Consider the following 22,813-nt stretch of genomic DNA (forward strand, 5'->3'; position numbering starts at 1 on the left):
ATAGTGAATATAAAAAGTAAAATAATTAAGAATAATATTAAATATGACCGAATCTTTGATATGGTTCGGGAGGATCATATCAGTCTTTTAACTAAAAAGCAGCGCAAGAAAAAAATTCTTGTCTTGCCAAGGGCCATGGTATGAAATTATTACTTAGTACCCCCAATTAAAAAAATTACAGCAATCTAGAAAAAAATTGCATACAGGGGGCTTTATATTTAGTATCCCGGACATCTTAGCAGCTTTGGGGGCTGTGGGGAGCTTGGCTGGGGGATCAGCTGCTATAGCAAAAACAGTAATAGATGCCAAAAAGAATAAGGCAGAATTAGATGAATTGAAGCGCCATAATCTGGCCATGGAGAAACAAGGCAAAGGTGTTAAGAGAGCCATGAATAAGTTTATAAAAACAAGAGCCGCTTACAAACCAAGATATTGAAGCTTTAATCAAACCACTGGGCATCAAAAATTTTAGAGGTGTGTACATGTCTGATTCTTTACCAGAACAACCACTCAACAAAGAGTGTGGCATAGTTAATTTGGATAAGAACAAAAATCAGGGCACTCACTGGATCTGTTATCTGAAATATTTAAACAATGAGGCATTTGTGTTTGATTCATTTGGAGGTGTTCCACCTGAGAATTTAGTAAAATATCTAAAATCAACTAATCTTTATTACAATAATGCCCGTGTTCAAAATTTCAAAGATGTTAATTGTGGACATCTGTGTTTATCTGTTCTTAGATATCTGTCTCAAATAAATAAAACATCAATTGAAAATTTTCAAAAAACCTTGTGGTATCTGAAGCATCATGGGAGTATTCCATCTCACCAGCCAAAATTCAATATTGAAACTCAGATTACATGATGATATAGTATATCCCAAAACAATAGCTCTTAGAGCAATTTATGGCATGTACTTGATCCCCAATATTACACACCACAACAACACAATTGCAGTTGGTGACCAAAACATTGTCATCACTCCAGGGCGGTATAATCTGTCTACTATAAATGCTCAGTTACCTAGAGGTATAGTGTTAACTCAAAATTCTCTCACTCACAGAGTAGAGATTGTATCTGCTACAGAGACAGTAGATCTGGGTACTATAGGAGAACTATTAGGATTTGAGAACAACACAAAACTTGAACCAGCCATCAAACACACTGCTATTAATATACCTAAATTCTTAGCCATAGAAACTCTAAATATTCACTGTAATGTGGCCGAGGTATGATCACCAAATCAAATGGCATAGGCACTCACAAACAAACTGGGATCATTGCAACATTCAAACCTAACTCTGAATTTATGGAGCCAATCATCTACACTCCATCACCAACATTATATTTTCCTGTGTGACATAATAGAATAGATTATATTGAGTTGATGGTCACTAATGAAAAAGAAGAATTAGTTGATTTTGCTGGAGCCACAACAACTGCTATCATAGAAATTAATATTTAAATAAAAATACATACAAAAAAAATTGGAAAATATTGAGAGTTATGAGCTACATTCATTCCCTCCAAACAGGAGGACCTTTGCAAATTTAAATCAAGCCAACACAGAGATTGAGGTTGATCTTGATGTAGGAGATGGCTTTATACACCCCCACAGAGCAGACCTATATATTAAATTTGATGTTGTAAAGCTCGATGGTACAGATTATCCGGATAACTCAAATATAAGATTGGTAGACAATTTTGTGCCACATCTGTTCTCTGAAATTGAGATCAGAAAACATGGTGTTGTAGAGTAGATTACCCTGGTATTACTTCTACAGCTTTGGCCACACTAAAATTATCCAAGACCGAGGCTTCTTACTACAAAATAGGTGGATTTGAGGCTGGTGATAAAATAATATCTAAGAGCCACACTGTGCTGTTTCCTATGCGCCTGTTGCCAGGATTCTTCTCAGATTACAAAGATATTATGTGGAAGGGTGGTTTAAGAATTACATTTAGAAGAGCTGCCAATGATAATAATGCTTTGATGAGGTACAGTACATTAAACTCTACTGGGGCAGCTCTGCCTAATACTCTACCTGATGAAGGCAAATGCCTTATTCAGACTATGGAGCTAAGAATCCCGGTTGTTGAATATGAGGCCAGCTATGCTCTTAAATACAAAGCAGATATACTAAAAAATCCACAGGTGCCTTTACAATTTTATACATATCAATGTGTGCAGAAGCCTGCCACTGGTAGCTATTATGAATTTGATGCTACAAACTCATTCTCCAGTATACAATATGACATGCCAGATTTTGTGGTAGTACTGTTTCAGACTGGAAGAAACAATAATCAGGAAAAAAATTCAAGTAAATTTGATAACTGCAACATCAAAAACATATATCTTAAAAATGGCAGAAATGAGGTGTTCCCCAGAGAAAATTATAATTTAAACATGTCCAAGGATGATTTTCTTAAATTATACGAGGCATATACAGCATACAAAAGGGTCACTACTGGCAATACCGACATGTATGACTCACCAGATGAATTCAAAACACAGAGACCCATGTTTGTCATCAACACCTCAAAAAGAAAACAGGTTGTGGTTAATGACAGGACAAACATTAAAATTATCTGTGAATTCCATGATACACTCCCTGATGACACCATATGTAGTGTTATTCTTATAGGTGAAAAATCATATGTTTATGATGTAAGAAATGAGAGAGTCACAGAGCAATTCTAGAAAGCCTCTGCATATTACATTGTCTTAGTACTAGATATACAAGTTGAGCCTGGTGCCCAAATAAAATATTCAGGTTAACATATTAATTTTCTGAACTTAAACCGGAAGTAAACCGGAAGTGAACCGGAAGTGGACCGGAAGTAAACCGGAAGTGGACCGGAAGTGGACCGGAAGTAAATATGTATGTGCATGGGTGGATGTGGGTGATTGTAGGCGGGTGTGGGTGGGTGTGGGTGGCTCTTATGAGCATTTTTGGCTTAGTTTTAAGTGTAGCCAAAACATTATCAAGACGGGCATATTTTTGACAAGCTTATGGACAACAATCTCACAGATGTAGCTTTTGCACACATGGCCAAATCAATCTGTTGAGGCTTCTTCATTTGTACACTAGAATTCGGGATTCTTGGGATTTTGACAGAGTAGCACACTCTAAGCAATAGGATCATATGGACAACTTGACACAATTTTAAGTGTAGCCAAATTAATCTATTGAGGGTTCTTCATTTGTACACTAGAATTCAGGATTCTTGGGTTTTGACAGCATAGCACACTTGGGCAATTGACCCATATGGGCATCTTGACATAGTTTTAAGTATAGACAAATCGATCTGTTAATCATATGAGCTCTTCATTTGTTGTGCCAGTAGTACCACAAATACCACTACTCCATCTCATATCCCTGCTTTGAACTGCGAAAGTGTAAAGAAGACAAATGATTCAAAATGGTGCACTCGATTCAAAATGGCCGACGCAGCATTTCTAGCACTTTCGTGGGGATAATTAAGTTTAAGCAAATGGCACAACAATTGGCACTAAAAATAGCGGGAAAGGCACTTGAAGTTTACTTTATGCTCGGATATGCTAATCGAGACTGGACCTACAGTTTGAAGTGGGATCCGAACCACTGTTGCAATGTGCCTCCACCAGGTATAGGAGCCTGCGCAATATTGTAAGTATTATATAATTATATTTTGTTTCTTGGTTTCATAAACAGAAGAATATTGAAACTCTCTAAAATAATAGAAGAGGTGTATAGTGTATGTCTTGAACCTTTTTATATTTTTTTTACTACAGGGAAGAAATCCTGTCACATTTGATACATTTCAATTTGAGATATCTAAGCAGATCTCAAATTTATCCTAAATATTTTCACGTTCCTATAAATACACTCAATGGACAAAACCTAAACAGGAGGACACCAAAACGCAATTTCCACACTTGTTGCATTATCCTCTGGCCCTCGTTGAAAGTCATCTAGGGAAAGGATTTTAAGGTGCAAAATTATAGTTGGTAAAGGGAAAAAAGTTCTGGAAATGTTTTCAAAAAAGTGCAAAAAAAGGTGCTGATGAAATGTTTCCATTCAATGCTCTCTTTTCCTTCGCCTTCTGTATATAATGCGCGCGGACCCATAGAGAACTGTGGTTCTGCCGAATAGGTTTTGTTGAAGATTGTGTTTTCTCTAGCTATATTGTCTTGGGAACTATTGGGGCTGCAATGATTATATTATACAATTTTATAGCTCTCGTTCTGCTCTTCAAAATGAGACTATAGGATTTTATTTAGCTGCTCCAGAAGAGTGAAAATCATTTACTTTTGTGTCCAATTTTTTTAAAGCATGAAAGAAGAGGAAGGAAAAACGTGCTGAAGCGTGAAAGAGGGGGTAAGGATAGGATAAACGTGCTAATCTCACAAAAAGGTGCAACAATGTGAACTTCATTTCATGTCCTAAAATACATATCTCAAACGATCGGTATTGAAACAGCTATATTTTTGGAAAACAGCTATATTTTCCCTCGTTATGAGCCCTTTACACAGCAGAAAGTATACTGAATAAAAGTGATGAAATATGAACCTCCTAATGTTAAAATATTCACATGATTTAATATTTAAAGATACCATCAATTTTTTCTCCATGTTCAAAACATCAGTGAAATCATCTTATGCAGAGTATCAAGACTATTTGCTTTAATGTTGTTTGAAAATAATTATTGTATGGCTTAACTGTAATCCAATTAATATGATAATTACTAGATCTAGGAGGCCAATTGTAATTCTACACTGCCGCATTGTTTCGAACAAATCCTTGCAAATGCAAATGAAGAGGTAGGAAAAAAAACCCAGATAAGTCAGTTTTCTGTCGTAAGCAAAGTAGTGGTATTACTTCCTGCCATGTGCATGCTGTACTGTTCTTTACAGCATGCTTTTTTCGTTTCATAGATTTGACACTTCCATTCATCAAAGCATATGTTATTTTGTACTTTTTCATTTACATGTTCAGAAACGTTTTGCAATTAAAAGTTCATTTTTTTCTGTAATTCGACAAACGTTCACTTACCCGTTTTTCTTCCTCTGGTCATTAAAATATATTTTTTTGTTAAACAATCGAACCAGATTGACACTTAATTATTACTTTGTTTCAACAATACGTGATGGTTTGTTTGTTAATTGTTGCCATGCAATGAACTAGAATAATATTAAGCAACGTGGATAGAAATATTTAACTGTTATTCTTTACCCACTGAACGTGTTCATTATATCAATGGAAATGAAGAATGTTTTCCCTGCAACCACCACTCTATTAAAAAGGTAAATAGAGTATGCCACGATAATTGTAAATTCTAAACGAGAAGTATTGTATCTCGGAGCAGAATGTGAAGTGCAGCGAGTAGGAAATAGAACTCCGGCGTTCTCTTATTATTATTATTATTATTATTATTATTATTATAGGCTCACGCCTAGTCAAAGTTGCCGAGTACTTTGCTAGAGTTTCAAATACGAGTTGCAGCATACAATGCTATTTTGAGCGTAATCGTGAAGCGACAAGAAGCAACCCACCAGATGGAAGCAACGCCACATTGCTGTTAGGATTAAACCAGAAACAAGCTAAAGTGTGTACAGAAGCAGCTCAACAGATTCCTTGGAAAATGGATAGCCAGACCAGGTCACATTCCTTGGCGACCGTGAAGTCCTGATTTGATGCCGATCAGGGTTGGCTGGTTGAAACCAAGTGTGTGTTTTTTTAAAAAATAAACCATCTTTGTTCCTTTTAATGAAAGGTTTTCCAAATAACAGATAGATAGCTCACCTTTTCAAGAGTTACTTTTTTCAGAATGAAGTCACATCACAGGTTACACCCTACGAATGGTGTAAAAGTCAAAAGAATGACACTGATAAATTTAATGACAAAGTTTTACCCATTATTGAACAGTGTTTACAGCACAGGCTTCTTCAGCAAGTGTTGAAAGAATCATTTCATCATTTGGACTTGTACATTCCAAATTGTGCAATCGATTAGACACACAGAAAGCACCAAAACTTGTGTTTCTGTTTAAAATATTTAATAGTGTTATGAAAATGTAAACTCTAATAGTAAGCAGACAGGAAAAACAAAAATATTATTGTTCCTTAATTTTTATGTTCAAATCAATAATGAACCTGCAGGTACAGAATGTTAGCGAATTTTGAACTCAACTTAAGAGTTTTTGTTAACTAGTTCGAGTATTGTACAGTAATATATGTCACTAATTTTTTTGTTCTTTCTTGTAATATTCAAGAGACATTTCTACATGAAATCTCTACATTGTAGTTCTGATAATAATATATTTTGTGTGTCATTTTGTCAGTAAATTAAAATTTTGAGCAAGATACATAATCTGTAATCAAGAAAAACTTAGTATTTACCTCACAACTAGTCTAAAGCCCCTATCACACGGAACTGGATTTCTAGTAGGAATGCCCTAGTTGGCGCTGAACTAACTTTTTAGGTAGCAATCATGGCCGCCTGGCTGACTGCTTGACTGGTTTGGAGGAATAGGACATGTTCTAATTGCTACTAATTCTTCGACTAGATTCTGTGGAACAGCCAATCAGAGCAAAGTTTCGCCATGTGAAGATAATCTGTGAGTTTGCAAAGTAGCGTTTTTTGTCTGTGGTGTCCGAGTGCATACAGCACGAAAGGCATGTCGAGTACCATCTATGGTGACTGAGTGCACGGTGTTTACAATTGAAAAAGCTAAAATATTCTTCCATACGTGTATAGTGAACGTTGTAAAGTACGTATTTTATCAGCGCCATTCTTCTCTACCTAAAACTATTTAATACGACGCGATATTCCTCTCGGTTGAATAGTTATCGTATTTTAAAAGTGTGAAGTGAAACGTTGTTTACATCTCGCGCGGCCGCCATTATGGGAACGAAAGACTATCGACAAGTACGGTATAACAAGTACCGTGTGAGGCGAAAACTAGCAAATGGGTAGTCAGTCCAGCGTCAACTAGAGCATTCCTACTAGAAATCCAGTCCCGTGTGGTAGGGGCTTTAATTAACTGTAACTAAATATTTTAAGTTAAAGAGAGGAAAGAGGAGTTTACAGGATTCTTGTTTGGAAACCTGATGGTAAGAGACCTGTAGAAAGGCCAAGACTTAGATGGAGGGACAGCGTTGAGATGGACCTAAGGGAAATCGGTAGGGATGGAAAAGAGTATATAGAACTTGCTCAAGATAGGGAAAGATGGAAGGCCTGTGGTGATGCAGCCATGAACCTTCAGGTTTAAGAAGGCTAGGGAGTTAGTTAGTTAGTTATTTATACTTGCTTTAAACCAAACAACGTGGTATTTAACAAGGTTTTTAAGTAATAAGTCAAGACTTTTTCCCTTATTTTTTTATAATATTAATAATAGATTTGCTGCAATTATTGCTTCGCCTTTCATTCAAAGGGTCCAGGGTTCGATACCCGGTGGAGACACAGTGCACGGTGGTTCGGATCCCACTTTAAACTGTAGGCCCAGTCTCGATTAGCCTATCTGCGCATAAAGTGGACTTAAAACAACAATTCAAATTCCATTATTGCTCTTTCTGAGAAACCTTTGTAACATCTCACCCACATAACGTCAGCATTTGCTTTCATGTAAATACATGACTATTGAAACCGAATTGAAGGAGCTAGAACAAACACTCGTGCGCAAAGCACTTTATGAAAAAATATAAATAATAATATTCGCAACTATAAAGAGATTTTTTTGCTTGTAGGCAAATATTTAAGAGAACAAAATAGCATAGAAAATTTAAGGGGGAACATGATTAGGACATCTTACATTGTGTCACCTCGCTGATAAAACATTATTATTTTTATTATTTGCAGAAGAAGACAATTTGCCTAGCCAATTAAAACTGCAGATCCAAAATGATGAAGGGTTTCACATTTCCGTGGGTTTTTACATCCAGATCATCTGCATACGTGAGTATACAACAAACTAGGTATGTCATGGTGTATCGGGATATTAGAAATTAAGGTTTTACTGTGTACTTAATATTCGATTTTCTTTCAGCAAGAAATAACTGCAGCCAATAGGTTGAGCCTCCTCTGGCAGCCTGATAGTTAAGGTTGTCACCTTGTATTCAAGGATTCCCGGATTGGATCCCGGTGGGAGCTCTGTATTTTGTTTCTAAATACCTTACCACAAAGAAAGAAAGTGCTGCTGTATTGTAAATACAGAGTAGAAAGACCAATTTCATTTCACGCAGGGAAAACGAACGCACTGTAGGCTATATTAACAATAGATTCGTGGCTACGTAAGCCTATTTTGCATCATATATATAGGCAACAGTAAAAACAAGCCACAAGAAAAATTCACGTGAATGCCGTTCAAGAAATTCTAAACAAGTGATTTATCATAATTTGAAACATTCCAGATATTCGTAAAGGAGAGGAATTTTCGAAAACTACTTCAATGCCCAGTCCAAAGATCCTGAGGAACCTTAAGAGCACTTTTCATTTCTTTGTGGTAAGGTGAACGTGCGTTGCCATTTCACCTATGCAAAAATCACCTTTAAAAAATAAAATGATATATTGTTGTAAGATGATTATCATTTCTATTTCAACAGATTTTTACAGGAACTCAACACGAGAAGGAAGCAGGTATTTTCTTAAAATTAATACTTTCCCAATATGACAACAAATAAATAATTATTGCAAGACCTGTCAATGCTAACCATTAAAGATCCAAACGTAAGATTTTTTCTTTCCTAATTGAGGAAGTATTAACCATCTTACATAATTGTAACTGTGCTGCCATCTAACGTTACAAATTGAATTAATGCTCTATAATAGCTGGCATTTACTAAAACCCAATGCAGAAAATTTTCCCCTAGTAGGTGGACACAGCCAGAGCCGGTCGAAGGGAGGGGCAGTTCGGACACTTGTCCGACGCCTACTCTTCAGCCGGTCCGCAGCAGATGAAAATAATTTTTTGTGTGTAGTTTATCAAGATTGTATTGGACGCTGGTGCTTCCAATTAAGCAACTAACATTTTCTACATTTCCTTTGACATAATCCAAAATTTTCCAAAATATTCCAATTTTGTCCAATTCAAACTATAGGGATAGTTTTTTGCCAAATTTACACGGTAATAAAAATAATAGTAATGAACGATTCGCTTCCCGAATGCGTAGTAGTAACATCGTCACCTTATAATCAAGGTATCTCGGGTTTTATAGCCGGTGTTGGAACAAGAGGTTCGGATCCCACTTTAAACTGCAAGTCCACTCCCGATTAGCCTTCCTGTGCATAAATGGACTTAAAACCAAAACTCAAACTCAATAAATGCCTGGTTAATACTCTAAATTAACTTAACTACGTTGCGGTTTACTGGAAAATACAAATTGTTATTTTCTCTATTTTTTTTCCGAGACACGCTACTCGTCTATGTGAGAAGACAGCTGGGAGGAAGCTACAACCTGATAGGACGAGGGCAGCAGGAGAGAGAGGAGAACATTGACTTCATATATGAATCTACTAGTCCACAATACAAGTGCATACTTCATGAGCACCAGGCAACACGTACAGTGGAAAATGAATAGACAACGACACAAACATGAGCGGATCTGAGATATGGACCTTCCCGAAACTCCCCTCATCTTGGCTGGAAGAGAACAGCATCGTTGACAATTCTTGTGTACTGAAACTCGACCAGGAATTATATTTATTAAGGTTTTTAAGTTCTACTTTTCATTTCAAGTGTTTGCAGTAGATGCCTTGAAATTTAGTAAAGTGAATGATAAGTTTCTGATTTCTACCCTCGGCTGTTGTAGCCTTGGTACATTAGTAGTTGCACAGGTATGGTGCGGTGCACATCTAACTGCTAACAGTCACTGAAACAAATTTCTAGGAGCTCTAAACATGGCCTTCTTAAACTCATGCATTATTAGAACTAAGCGGAATTATAATTTAGGAATTGTTAGGCTACAAAGACCACGTTTAGAGCTTAGAAATTAGTTTTAGTAACTGTTAGCAGCTGAATGTGTCCCGCACCAGACTCGTAGTTGTGGAATTATCAACATTATCATCATTGCCGATTCGAATACAAGTAGTGCCGAACGTTTGTGCCTTGTTGTGATAAGGTAAAAATGTATTTGTGCACAGCGGAAACTCTAAAATGGCACATCAAGTTTTGGGGCAGGTCTCCCCACATCACACCTTTTCGAAATGGCACCAAAATCGTGCCAAGCGTTTATGCACTAACTTGTATGCAAAAATTTGGTTTCTCTCGCACATCTGTATTCGTACAGGATTGAAAATGCTATATCTCGAGGGTCGTACCTCCACACTAAGTAAAATGTTAAGAAAAGTTGTTGCTCTTGCTCCCTTCTACACACTGTGAAAGTTTGTCCGGTAAACATCTGTAGATTGTGAATACGCAATACATGTGTTTCCGAACTCTAAAATTTGTCTAAAACGTTACATCTAGTACCAGGGTAACTTAGGGTGAATCGGGTCACTTTTGAAATTGTCTCTCCCTACGCAAAACCAAATGAACTGAAGGAAATGTTTCGAACTGGTAGTAAAGTTTGGAACTTCTAGTAGGCCTATCTGTTGAGCATTGAACCTACCAAGAAGTAGTGTATTTGGAGCTGCCAAAAAACTACAAATATTACTCGTGTTACATGTAAGTAGACGAGGAAAAGTGTGTTTTAAAAATGACTCTTTGTATTTATTTGCGTTGTACTGGACTACATGCGATATTTTAAAGACCATTTGTGCATGGTATTTAGTTGTCATAGAAGAGATTATAAGACTTACCGCCATCTTTGTCGTTGATACAGTGTATCCAACTGATGAACAGAAAAATTTTGCACTTTTGGGCGAATTGGGTGAATAGGGTCAACACATGATGTGCTCATTTGCTCTGAAAAAGGCTTCTAAATTAATTGGTCTCCTACAGATGGGGGAATATACAAAGAAATCGTCAATTTAGTGGAATGAGGAGGACATGCAGAAAGCGATTAAGGCATTTAGAGAAGTATGGATCCAACGACATGCCACAGAACTCTTTAGCGTTCCTTATTTCAATCTCCAAAGAGGAATACAGAGTGGCCAGGATAAATCCCTGAGAAAAAAGGGAACGTGGTTCAGAAGGATGAGCTGTTATTGCAGTTACTCAAATTATGTTCGTGTGGTGTTTGCTTCGACCCTAGTGATGTGAGAAATGTTGCGTTCGAATGTGTGTAATTGCTCTCAAGCTCTCATCATCATCAGAGTCCGAAAACATCAGTAATGAAGGAAACAATACTGTTTGTGGGTCCTGTTATATGGAGTACTAGCACATGCCTAATTTCTGTGAAATCGTTTTATTGGGTACAGTGGCAAGAAAATGTAAAGACGGTTATCACAGGAAATGTGTGACTGCACAAGGGAAAATAATGTTTATTTGTGGAAGATGTGCGAGCAAAAGATAAGGTCCTACACTCTGAACATAAGGTTTGTAATGGAAATTAATGACTAATAATACATATTCCAACGTTAGGTAACTGAACCGATTCACCCGAACTCTTTTAAACCTTTTTTCTGTGGTTGTTTACGTGCTTTCTCATTTTATTATTGCTTTGATTGTAGTAACCTGATTCTGCTTGCGAGCTCTGGGTTTATGGCACCAGACCGACCAGTCACTTTCAAGTCTCAAGTTAGCTAATTAGTGAACTGTAAATAAGATTAACACAAAAGGAAATAAACTACTAATAATATCTAATTTTAACTTGTATTTGAAAATAAACCTTCAAATCCAATATTCACTACATTTTTCACTATGAACAGTGGTATTTCCAATAATCAATATCAACTTTTCTTCTTATGCCAGAGAATGTGGTGTGGGATTATAATAGTAACAATTTGCTTCAATAAAAACTCTTCACAAGCTTAACTTTACTAACGATTTAAACTACCGTCCAATGCGTTTAAAAGTATTTTCTCGACGCCCGGATAAAGTTTGGTCAGCCACGGGAACTCGCAGCGCGACGTCTGATGGCACTACTGCCAATCGCGGAAATCTTTGCTCACCGAGAAAGTTGATGTTACGCCTTTTCTGTTCCCAACTGCATGTTCTCGTCCTTTTTGCATCACTCACCCCATTGCAACTCTAAGGCGTGATTGGTCTTAGCATAATCACACCATGCAATGTTAACCAATAGCATTCAAGCTCTTACCCACCTAGCGACAGCTTCTATTGCGACACTATGCAAGACACGTTCACTGAAATCCAGTGGCGTATACGGAGTCGAAGATCTGGGCTATCTCACTATCGATAGAAATAAGTTTACCAACTCCTAAGAAATCAGGTTGCCAACTCATAGGAACTCAGGTTGCCAACTCATAGGACATCAGGTTGCCAACTCATAGGAAATCAGGTTGCCAACTCACAAAAATCAGGTTGCCAACTCACAAGAAATCAGGTTGCCAACTCACAAGAAATCAGGTTGCCAACTCACAAGAAATGAGGTTGCCAACTCACAAGAAATCAGGTTGCCAACTCCTAAGAAATCAGGTTGCCAACTCATAGGAACTCAGGTTGCCAACTCATAGGATATCAGGTTGCCAACTCATAGGAAATCAGGTTGCCAACTCACAAAAATCAGGTTGCCAACTCCTAAGAAATCAGGTTGCCAACTCATAGGAACTCAGGTTGCCAACTCATAGGACATCAGGTTGCCAACTCATAGGAAATCAGGTTGCCAACTCACAAAAATCAGGTTGCCAACTCACAAGAAATGAGGTTGCCAACTCACAAGAAATCAGGTTACCAACTCATAGGAAATCAGGTTACCAACTCACAGGAAATCAGGTTGCCAACTCACAAGAAATCAGGTTGCCAACTCACAAGAAATCAGGTTGCCAACTCCTAAGAAATCAGGTTGCCAACTCATAGGAAATCAGGTTGCCAACTCACAGGAAATCAGGTTGCCAACTCACAAGAAATCAGGTTGCCAACTCACAAGAAATGAGGTTGCCAACTCATAGGAAATCAGGTTGCCAACTCATAGGAAATCAGGTTGCCAACTCATAGGACATCAGGTTACCAACTCACAAGAAATCAGGTTACCAACTCACAGGAATTCAGGTTACCAACCCACAGGAAATCAGGTTGCCAACTCACAGGAAATCAGGTTGCCAACTCACAGGAAATCAGGTTACCAACCCACAGGAAATCAGGTTGCCAACTCACAGGAAATCAGGTTGCCAACTCACAGGAAATCAGGTTGCCAACTCACAAGAAATCAGGTTGCCAACTCACAAGAAATCAGGTTGCGAACTCCAGAATCACCATCATCATTTCACTGTTACAATTTCTGATCGATTTTCCTCCTGTATTTTATTCTCTAGACTTCAGGCTTCGCAGATAGCCTAGAATATACGCTCCTGCTGAAATCCAACACTCTTCCTAAGCACTATTCCTGTTCCTCGTAATCACCCTTTCGTCCTACGCGTGCGTTATTTTACGTGACCCAAAGTAATCGGTCACATCTTAAGGGTGAATAGGGTCATGCAGAGTTGAAGTTTAAATCAGGGAGTCGTAACGTACCCAATTTGCGTTACACGGTACGTTCCATTTTGTAGGAGGAAGAGTATGGTTCAGCTGCTGGTACCCATGGAACGTAACGAAATGCAATATGTTACAGACTGACGTTACAGAGAACGTAACAAAATGTATTATGGTAGATATTAACGTTATAAAGGAACGGAACGAAATGAGCACATTGGAACATAACGTAATATGCAATATGGTATATACTACCGTTACAAGGATACAAGGAACGTAGTAACGAAATGCATTGTGGTATATACTAGCGTTACAAAAAAACGTAACGAAATGCAACATGGTAGTAAATAACGGTACATAGGAACGTAATGAATGCAATCCTCCGTAACGGAACGAAGTGAAAGGCAATATGGTTAATTAACGTTACATAGGAATGTAACAAAATGTAAACCACTGTAGCGGAACGGAACAAAATGCAGTTGGGTACATACCATCTGCATAAGGAACGTAAATAAATTCAGTATGGTAGATGTTAACGTTACAAGGAAAGAACAATTCACAAATGTTTGCTAGTAACGTTATAGGTGCGTGACAAATATAATCTATTAAACATCAAGGAAGAAAAAGGAATAGCCCAAATCTCTTGCCATTCATTGGAACATTGCGAAAAATAACTCAGTATATTGTGTGGGATTAATGTTTCGTTAAAAATATGGTTGTTTGTAAATTAATGAATTTCCACCAGGGTTGTTAAAGGATCAGGAATTTTAAATCAATTCAATTCAGGTTCAGCAGGGAATATTAGCAAGCATAAATGGATCTGGACCGTAAAGAGCCTTTTTATGTTTAAGGTATTTAAATAAGTTCCAGGAACCTTTTTTCTGGATCAATTGAAATACGGCACAGGGTCCTTCGTTCCGGATCAATTTAAAGACGGTCTAAGTTCCATATTTGAAATGAAACAATACGCAACTTGGACCGAATTTACACTGTGATAGAACAGGTTCCGGTATTGTTGCGGAACCCAATAGAACCCATTAGTTGATGGGTTCGTGGACGTTTAAAAACCCTGATTTGAAAATTACATTTTTGGCTCGAAATTGAATAAACCTTCCATGTAGTGTAGAAATGAGTAGCCATAGGCGTGCGCACGAAGTCCAAAGGGGGGGTTAATGCCCCGCCCTAATCATGGACGTCTGCAGATATTTTCGACGGAGGGAGAAGCGAGGTATTTTTCCATGGGGCATATTACCCCGATAATAGTGTTGCCCCCTCAAGAAACACCACTTGAATTCGAAATTATCGCATTCCTGCATACCCATTATAATAATTAATGTAAATTACTATGACTGGAATCAAATTATACGTGTGAAATATATACTTTTAGCTGACATTCGTTTTCTAAAGGAGAGAGGTGGCCATCCGCACCCCCCTTTCAGATTTCCATGCCCCTATATTATTATACTTTAATCCAGAAATTTAGGGGAGAGGAATTTTATCGCCGGTTATTAAACTATATTATGCTCTTGAAGAAAATGAAGTATTTTTAAGCCAATGAAAGTTCACAAAACAACTACGGCTAAAGAAGGTGCAGTGGCGCAACCACAGGGGGGGGGGAGATTGGGCCTCAACCTTGGACGGAAATCAATTCTAAGGGGTAAGGTTGCAAACATTGAACTATGGAAAGAAAGGTTGCAGAATCTAAGAGTTGCAGGACAAAACGATACTAAAGACGGATTTAGTTTTCACGTCTTTCGTGCATTATTTCTTCCAGACGGTCAAGAGCATCTGCAAGGAGGCACAGAAGGGCAATTGCCCCCTTTCGATTTATATCTTTATACAAATGTAAATAAAGTTATATAAAATTGTCTAGCTCGTTTCGCTCGCAATATCTGCTTTTCTTACAGTCTTGTCAATTTCAAACCCTTAGCTATAGTGGAACCATGAGCAAAACAACCTGCGCAGACCCACGACTCCTGTACACCATACTCCCGCTTGTAGGGGAGGGGGAGAGTGGACCATGCTTCCTTATGGCCCGAGGTGGAGGGAAGAAGGGAAAGCTGCGCGGGGACTTTTCGTCCCAAGGTTTTTTTCCTTGTGGTCGATGTATAGGGGACGGCGGCAGTCAGCCCTGGACGCCGAACGATGTAAATAGAAAAAAAAATGTAAAAGAGAATGTCATGGGCCTCCATGATTTTTTTGCGCCATATTAAATCAATATTGTTTTCAGTTTGCAAAAATTTGGATCTAAAAGTTTTCTTGATCGCTTCGCTAGCAATTTATTTTCTGTAATGCATTGTAAATTACCAGAGGGAGAAGTAACAAGAAGTAAGTACGTCAGACTATTACAAACAATTGAGTCTTAAATGTATGAACAATTGTTTGGGGGAGAAGAAGCGCACACATTTCAGAGGCATATTTTTTGTTGTTTGTTGTGGGGGCGAATGAATTCATTATGTAATGTATTAATATAGGCTATATAAATTGTGTACGTATAATAATAGTGCCATTATTACTACTATTATTAATAGTTTATCCAAGTACTCCCCCCGCAGACAAGAATTTGTGGGTACTCCTCTGAGGGGGTGCATCATTTTCTATGTAATTGAAAACTATCGCGCTTCGTTCTCTGGCAAATTTCTTAAAAATAAAAGTAAGGACATTTTGAACAGGACACTTAATAACATAATGGCGATGTCTTCCATTCCTAACTCCCAGGTGTGGGCAGACGTTGTAACATGCACTTTTAGTGACCATTGATTTCTACCATAAATTGCTACTACTAGATAGTGAACATAGAAGTGCATGTTTGGACACACGCCAGAGATTGTGCTTATGGCAATGGTCATCGTTAGTGCTCGAAAGTTGATGTGTGTGTGTGTGTGTTCAGTAGACTTTCAGCTATGCAATTGCGGGCGCGCACTTATGTGTGTGTAACAAATTTACTTTGTTTTTATATAGTCTTGTGCAACGTACGCATACTGTACTTTAGCGAGGACAAGAATTTACATGACCCCAACTCAGCCATGCAAAAATTAAACTTTGATAGTTATTGGAGCCCATTTTAATATTACAATTGTGGGTTCAGTATTTTTGAGGTATCGATAAGACATGTGGAACGACTGATTCTAACAAAATGAGTCAAGTTCAAAAGATATGTGGATGCTATTTGTCATCTCCATTTACATTCCATGCTGTTACACGGGATGATTTGGTAGTAGAGTGATTGACTATTCGGTTTCCATTCTTCAAAAACTCATTGTCCAGAACATTAGAAAGTAACATGCTGATTTGGATACACACACAGGCAGACACGTGCGTCCATCAAGGTAATTAATGTACATTAATTTGCATTTGCGTGCGTCTTTTGATAATTTATCAGATGCCATGCAATAATTACTTAGACAAGATAATGACAATGATGTTGCCATTTTTTGATATTTTATTAAGAGAATTTTATAACAAGAGAACTAAACTTAACCTTAGGAAGTAGCGTGTTTGAAAAACAAGAATTGATTTTAGGTTACATATTAGGAGGCTAACAGTAACGTCTGTTATTGAGTGGTGTTCCTGAGTAATTTGCTCTAAATGTTACATTTTGAGGTACATTCTAAAATGGCTGTCAAATTTATCATAAAAAATCTAAAAATTTACACTAATCTCTCACAAAGAAATAGATATCATGGGAATTAATACAATAAAAAAAAATTAGGATTTGTTCACCAACCAAGGAATAACAATATTTGCCATATATTCAACTCCCTACAACATCGAAGCTCAATTTTTTTTAAAAAAATGTAAATATACATATATTTAAAGTATGCATTCGTACTGTATAAGCATAAGAATAGAACGGAGGTTCTGAAAAGTATATATTGAAACAGTTTTTAAAATTTTGTTGAATATCTTTATTATTCTCTTAATCATTCCAAGGTAAATTCTAAAACAAGGAAAAAAAAAAGACCTTATTACTTAAAAAACTAGAGAAATTTTGTATCTTTCAAAACAAAGCAAATACACTGTCATTTCCTTCAGGTGTCAATTTAAAACTAAACAGAATTCCACAAATTTGACATGAATAAAAATATATTTCATACTCTTGTATAACATCAGTATATCTGTGCAATTTTGTGAACAGGTAAGACAGCTACTCAAAACTAAATGTATTAATTACTAGGAAACATTAAACAAGTACGAGCAAAATTGTTCTTTTAATTAAATTACTTCTTATGGAACCTCTGAAAAGATTTTCTTTGGTTACAGCTACTTATGTATAATGAACTATAAGATCACAAAAAAAATCAAGTAATTATATACATTATTAATCTAGACAGTAATATTCCCCACATTTTCAACATGTTGTACAAGATCTTTCTGTGGTGTATCATTGGATTCCACAAAGTTTGCTACAATGTTTGTAGTCAATTCTGTGCTGCTATTTCTGAGATTGCTTTTTAATGAAGATTTAGTTAGATTTTTTTTCATGAAAATATAATTATTTCTAATAACAAGTATGTCATCAATAATTTCGGTTGCCATATTACACCTGAGTGGGTTTAGTATGAATTTCAGAGATGAAAAGAGTCTCTCGACACTAACTTGTGTTGCAGGAGTAGAGAGAACAATACAAGCCAAAATGTACAATTCGGGACAACTTGATTTTCTAATTTCCCAGAAATTTAGAACATTTTCAGTCCTTTTCAGTCTTCGAGTTGAAACAAAGTAAGTGTCCAATAATGACGCAATATTAAACTTTGGTGCAGATATGGTATTCCGCCGCAATAAATCTTGTTTCTTTAAGTAGTTTGTGACATGGTCACTGTCATCATCTTCAGTGCTGGAATCTTCTTGTTTCTTTACCTCTCCACACACTGATAAGGATTTCATGTGTTCAAGTCTTAACCACAACTTCTGGAGATACACCTTCGCCACATGGATGTTTTCTTCACTTAAAACAGAAAAGTACCTGGGATCCATGTAAATAGAAGCAAGAAATCCTGGATACTCAAATAATGATGGAAGTCTCTCTTCGTTATTGACATATAATGCTTGTTTTTCTCGTTTGTCCATGCCCTCTACTATGTGGCGTGCAAGGTCTGTGTTGATTGTTGATGTTTTAAGGCGACACTCCAGCCATATCCCGTAGAAGTCGCCAAGTAGAAGCTGTTCTTCTTGCAGCCTCTTTGTGGCTACTTTGGCTGGTTCCAGTGACGTCAAAATAGCCTCAATGTATATCCAGTCTTCTTGCTTTATTTTAACTTGCTCTTGATAGTAATCCCCTATGAACTTTTTAAGTGTAAAAAGTGACTGGAGCATATCATTTGTGCTGTTCCATCTTGTCGGGACATCAAGGGATGGTACCGGCAGTGATTCTGCATTCAATTGACGCCGTGCTGTAGGCGATCGTAAGACACGGCATGCTGCTTGACATGTCACAATAATATCCTTAACTTCAGGAATGGAATTGAGAGCATCATTCACGACTAAATGAAGAGTATGCGACGCGCAACGAACGGATTGGAGACGATAATCTTTACTCGTCAATTCCATTTCAATATCTTCATCTTCGTAAGTGTCTTGAGAAATATTAGACATCTTTGTTTCTTGATCTTCCCCAATAAGTTTCCCGGCTTTAATCATGTTTGCTCCAGTGTCTGTAGTTAAACTATATATATTCTCCACGGGCACATTATACTTATCCAGAATGTTCAACAATTCGTAACGCAAATTGCTACCTGTTTGAGACACAAATAACTCTTGAACTGACAAAGTACGCAATTGGAGAGCCCCATTTACAACAAACTGGACGTTGACACCAAAGAATGATCGTCCATTTTTCGAAGTAGAATCAACTTTTAGATGTATCAATTTTCCCTCCATTTCGCCGCGTATTGTTTCTCTGATCTGCTGGGCCTGACTGAATAGCATGTTCCGTACACCTTCCTTGTTCACGATAAACCTGCAGAGAATAAAATTTGCTTTAATCCTTAATTGATAAGTTGTTTCTTGATTTTTGAAATTTTCAAGACATTTGTTTCAAACCCAAAATAGAATTAAAATTCTTAAAAATATTTTTCAAATAGTATGAATTAATTATATTATCAAGCTTTCATCAACTAGGCAAATGCTACAAATATGAGAAAGCAGAACACTTTTTTGGTGAAAGTGAAAAAGATTGTTATTTAAAACCATAATAGGTTAACCTCTATCAGTGTGTCTAGAAACTAACGCAGCTTGCATGCAATAAACAGTGTTATTTGATGCAATCAACGCTCTTTAGTAAAGTTTGAACTAATGAGGAAGTTATAACACCACCCTCCCTGGTCACAGCACTGGGCTTTGGCAATAGGTCTTTTTGCTTCATTCAGATATACCTAAGGCTGTGAAAAGGATATATGTGACACCTATATTTTTTTTATTTTCTAAAATATATTAACAATAGTATATAGGGGATATCTAAATAAGTTGTACTGCATGCTCAGTTCCATCCAGCACTGGAAAGCTACAGAATGTTAGCATAACCTGTCTAGGCATATGGAGTACAGTGAGTTTGTTTTGTCTCTGCGCAGAGTTAGCACGTGATATGAGACAGATGCCGGCATTTTCGTCCCGTAACGTCTAGCATGCAGACAATTATACAGTATTTATATTACATATTCCGACCTAACCTGTGTTATAAGAGTTTAAAACGAACGCACTGTATATGTAACAACTTTGTAAAATTGAGGAAAATTTGACATAATATTTGAAAACTTTATATTAATTAGTTTTGTTTGAGTGTACAAAAGTGTGTTAAATATCATTTGATGAAAAAATGTGTCTCATACATATCAGTCTTCAGAAAATTACTTTTCCAGACAGTTATACTTAGTTTACTTATTCAAAGAGTAACTGTTGCAGTTGAAATTACTCATGATTATGTCAGTGAGTAACTAGTTTTACAGTTATTTGAAAAACTAACTTAACGTAATTGCATTCCTTCTAAACATTGTAAGGATATACAGAACTCTCTACCTTCATTACATGAGGCTGGATCAATAAAATCAATGTATTTGAAGTAACCTGAAATGAATTTCTAAGGAATTCTAACTAAAGAAGGTAGCTGTAACCGTAGCAGAGTTTCATTTTTGCAATAGATGTAACTTTATGACGTTACTTTTACTATTCTTTAAGACAAATTTTTAACTTTAAAATTTGTAGCGTTGGGGGAAAAAGTTAAATTTGGCAACACTGTTTCAACTATGGGCTCCCGCGTAGCCAAATTATTAGTGATTTAACATTTGGCGCTAGCGGTCCAGGGTTAAATTCCTGGTGGGAGCCCTCCAAAATTTCAGTCCTGCCCAGCTACGCGAGGACAGTAGTTGAGCTAGTTAAGGAGTGGGTTCTGTCTTGAAAGCCAGAAATAGCTGCGATGGACTATGCGCGGACCAAGCGTCATCCTTTGAAAAATCAGCTTAGAGTTGTTGGCATTTGAATAATTAGTCTTGTTTGTATACGTCAAATTGATTTAAGGGCCTTTCTCTTAGAGGGGTAGTTTAGCTTCCAACTATTTCTTTTCTGGACGCTTTTGTTTCCTTTTTTTTTTCGGAATCTCCTACTAAGGCAAGAAAGCTGGGCTTCGTTCCATTTTGAATTTAGGACATCCACGCTTTGTTGCAATTCGTCATTTCTAGTTGCTCATTAAAACTTCAGTGTTTGGTTTAATCTTGATTGTTGTCATAATATTACAATGCGATGACATACCACAGACATAAAATCCAAAATAAAATTTCTTAAATATTTATTTTCTTGTAATTAATGATCATTGGGTGTGTTCAATTTTTCGCAATAAAATATCCAACAGAAAGTAACTGCAAAAGTAAGTTATTCTTTAAATTGAGTAGCTGCACCGAACCTACTTTTTGAACCAAGCAACTGACTCGAGTAACTTTCCGAACACTGATTAAGACTGTCCGTTACTAACAATGAAAATAATTTCATTCGTATACAATGTGAACATACTAAGGAATACATGTAAAGGACAATCTGACGACATTGATGAAAATACGCACCTGTCAGAAGCTGGCATCGCTTCCAAAAGAGGATTCACTATATCTTGAAATGCTTGGTCATTCATCGGTGAAAAAGGACGTCCGTGCTCCGAGATGAGTCGGATGCAAGACTGCCTGAGGATGTCTGCGGTCATCTTTACATTTAGGAGAATATTGGCTTTCGGATTACTAGAGATAGCATTTCTCATTTTCTTCTTCTGCAGAAATGACAGCTTATCTTGATGCCTCCGCTTGATATGTTTCTCTAGGTTACCACTATGATCTCCCTATAAAGAAAATAGTTTTATTCATACTGAAAGAATTAATATCAAAGTAAAATCTATGTGCGAGTTTGTGTATTCGTACAATATACCCATATACGTAAATATATGGAGACCACTAACTGTCATTATATAACAATATGCTTAATGTATGGAGATTAGTCACAAATTGGAATCCCAGCACTTTTTACGCCTGATTAAAATACTATAGAATACCCTACACATAGTGGACCTTCCCCAATATAAAATACGTCGAAATTCTTGAACATGGGGAAAGCTAGACTACAATGCGTGTGGAGAATTTACAGGACAACGAGCTGGAGGCAACTATAGAGGGGGGCGTGGTGATAAGTGACAGAACAAGACTAATTTGCGGTATAAGCTCGCCTAACTTCTAGATAAACTCTACAGGTTATAGGGAGAAAGTTGTGCTTATGGATTTTGAGATTTTGGGAAAAATTGAAAGTCAATGATTGGGATATGCATTTGAGTTGATTTAGTATATTTTACTTCGCTTTTCTGCCAATTTTGTCTAATTGCGAAGTTGGGGATGAGTGATATGATGAATGGGCACACTTTTGCTCTTTTTACTATAATAATAGAACAAGTAATTTGATTTTGAATTTTAAAAAAAGGATGCAAAGATTGCTCCAATGCAAGAACAATGTGCGTAAAAACTTTGTTCAGTAAAGCCAATTTGTTCAGGCAAATTTGCTTTGAATTTTTAATGCTTAAGTAATGATAAGTAACTTTTGTCAATTCTAGGTAATTTTGAACATTTATAGTAGTTTTCTGAAGATTTTTTGTAGAGTTTGACATTTTATTAATTGAATATCTTTTACCCTTATTTTTCAAATTTTGTCATGTGATAATGTCCTCTTGCTGACTGAAGTAAACCTAGGACACACTGCTTTCAGTATCTTTCAGTTCTTTCAATGAGAGTATAGAGGAGCTTTTCCATGCTGATTTCGATGCATAAGTATTAATTACTA

The 22,813-nt window shown here is 36.8% G+C and overlaps 1 protein-coding gene across 1 annotated transcript in view; it reads right to left on the reverse strand.

The window, feature by feature from the left end:
• LOC146004131 (uncharacterized) overlaps positions 1–21,695 on the reverse strand; it is a 39,831-nt gene extending 18,136 nt beyond the window's left edge. Inside the window, exons 1-2 of the mRNA XM_083142799.1 lie at positions 21,562–21,695; positions 18,323–19,469 (exon numbers count right to left, since the gene is read on the reverse strand). Coding sequence (XP_082998925.1) covers positions 18,323–19,469; positions 21,562–21,695 — 1,281 coding nt within the window. The remainder of the gene's footprint in view (positions 1–18,322; positions 19,470–21,561) is intronic.
• Positions 21,696–22,813: the final 1,118 nt, after the last annotated feature.

Source organism: Lepisma saccharinum, chromosome 21 (genome assembly GCF_977018435.1).
Source record: "Lepisma saccharinum chromosome 21, izLepSacc3.1, whole genome shotgun sequence".
In the NCBI taxonomy this organism is placed as follows: domain Eukaryota; kingdom Metazoa; phylum Arthropoda; class Insecta; order Zygentoma; family Lepismatidae; genus Lepisma; species Lepisma saccharinum.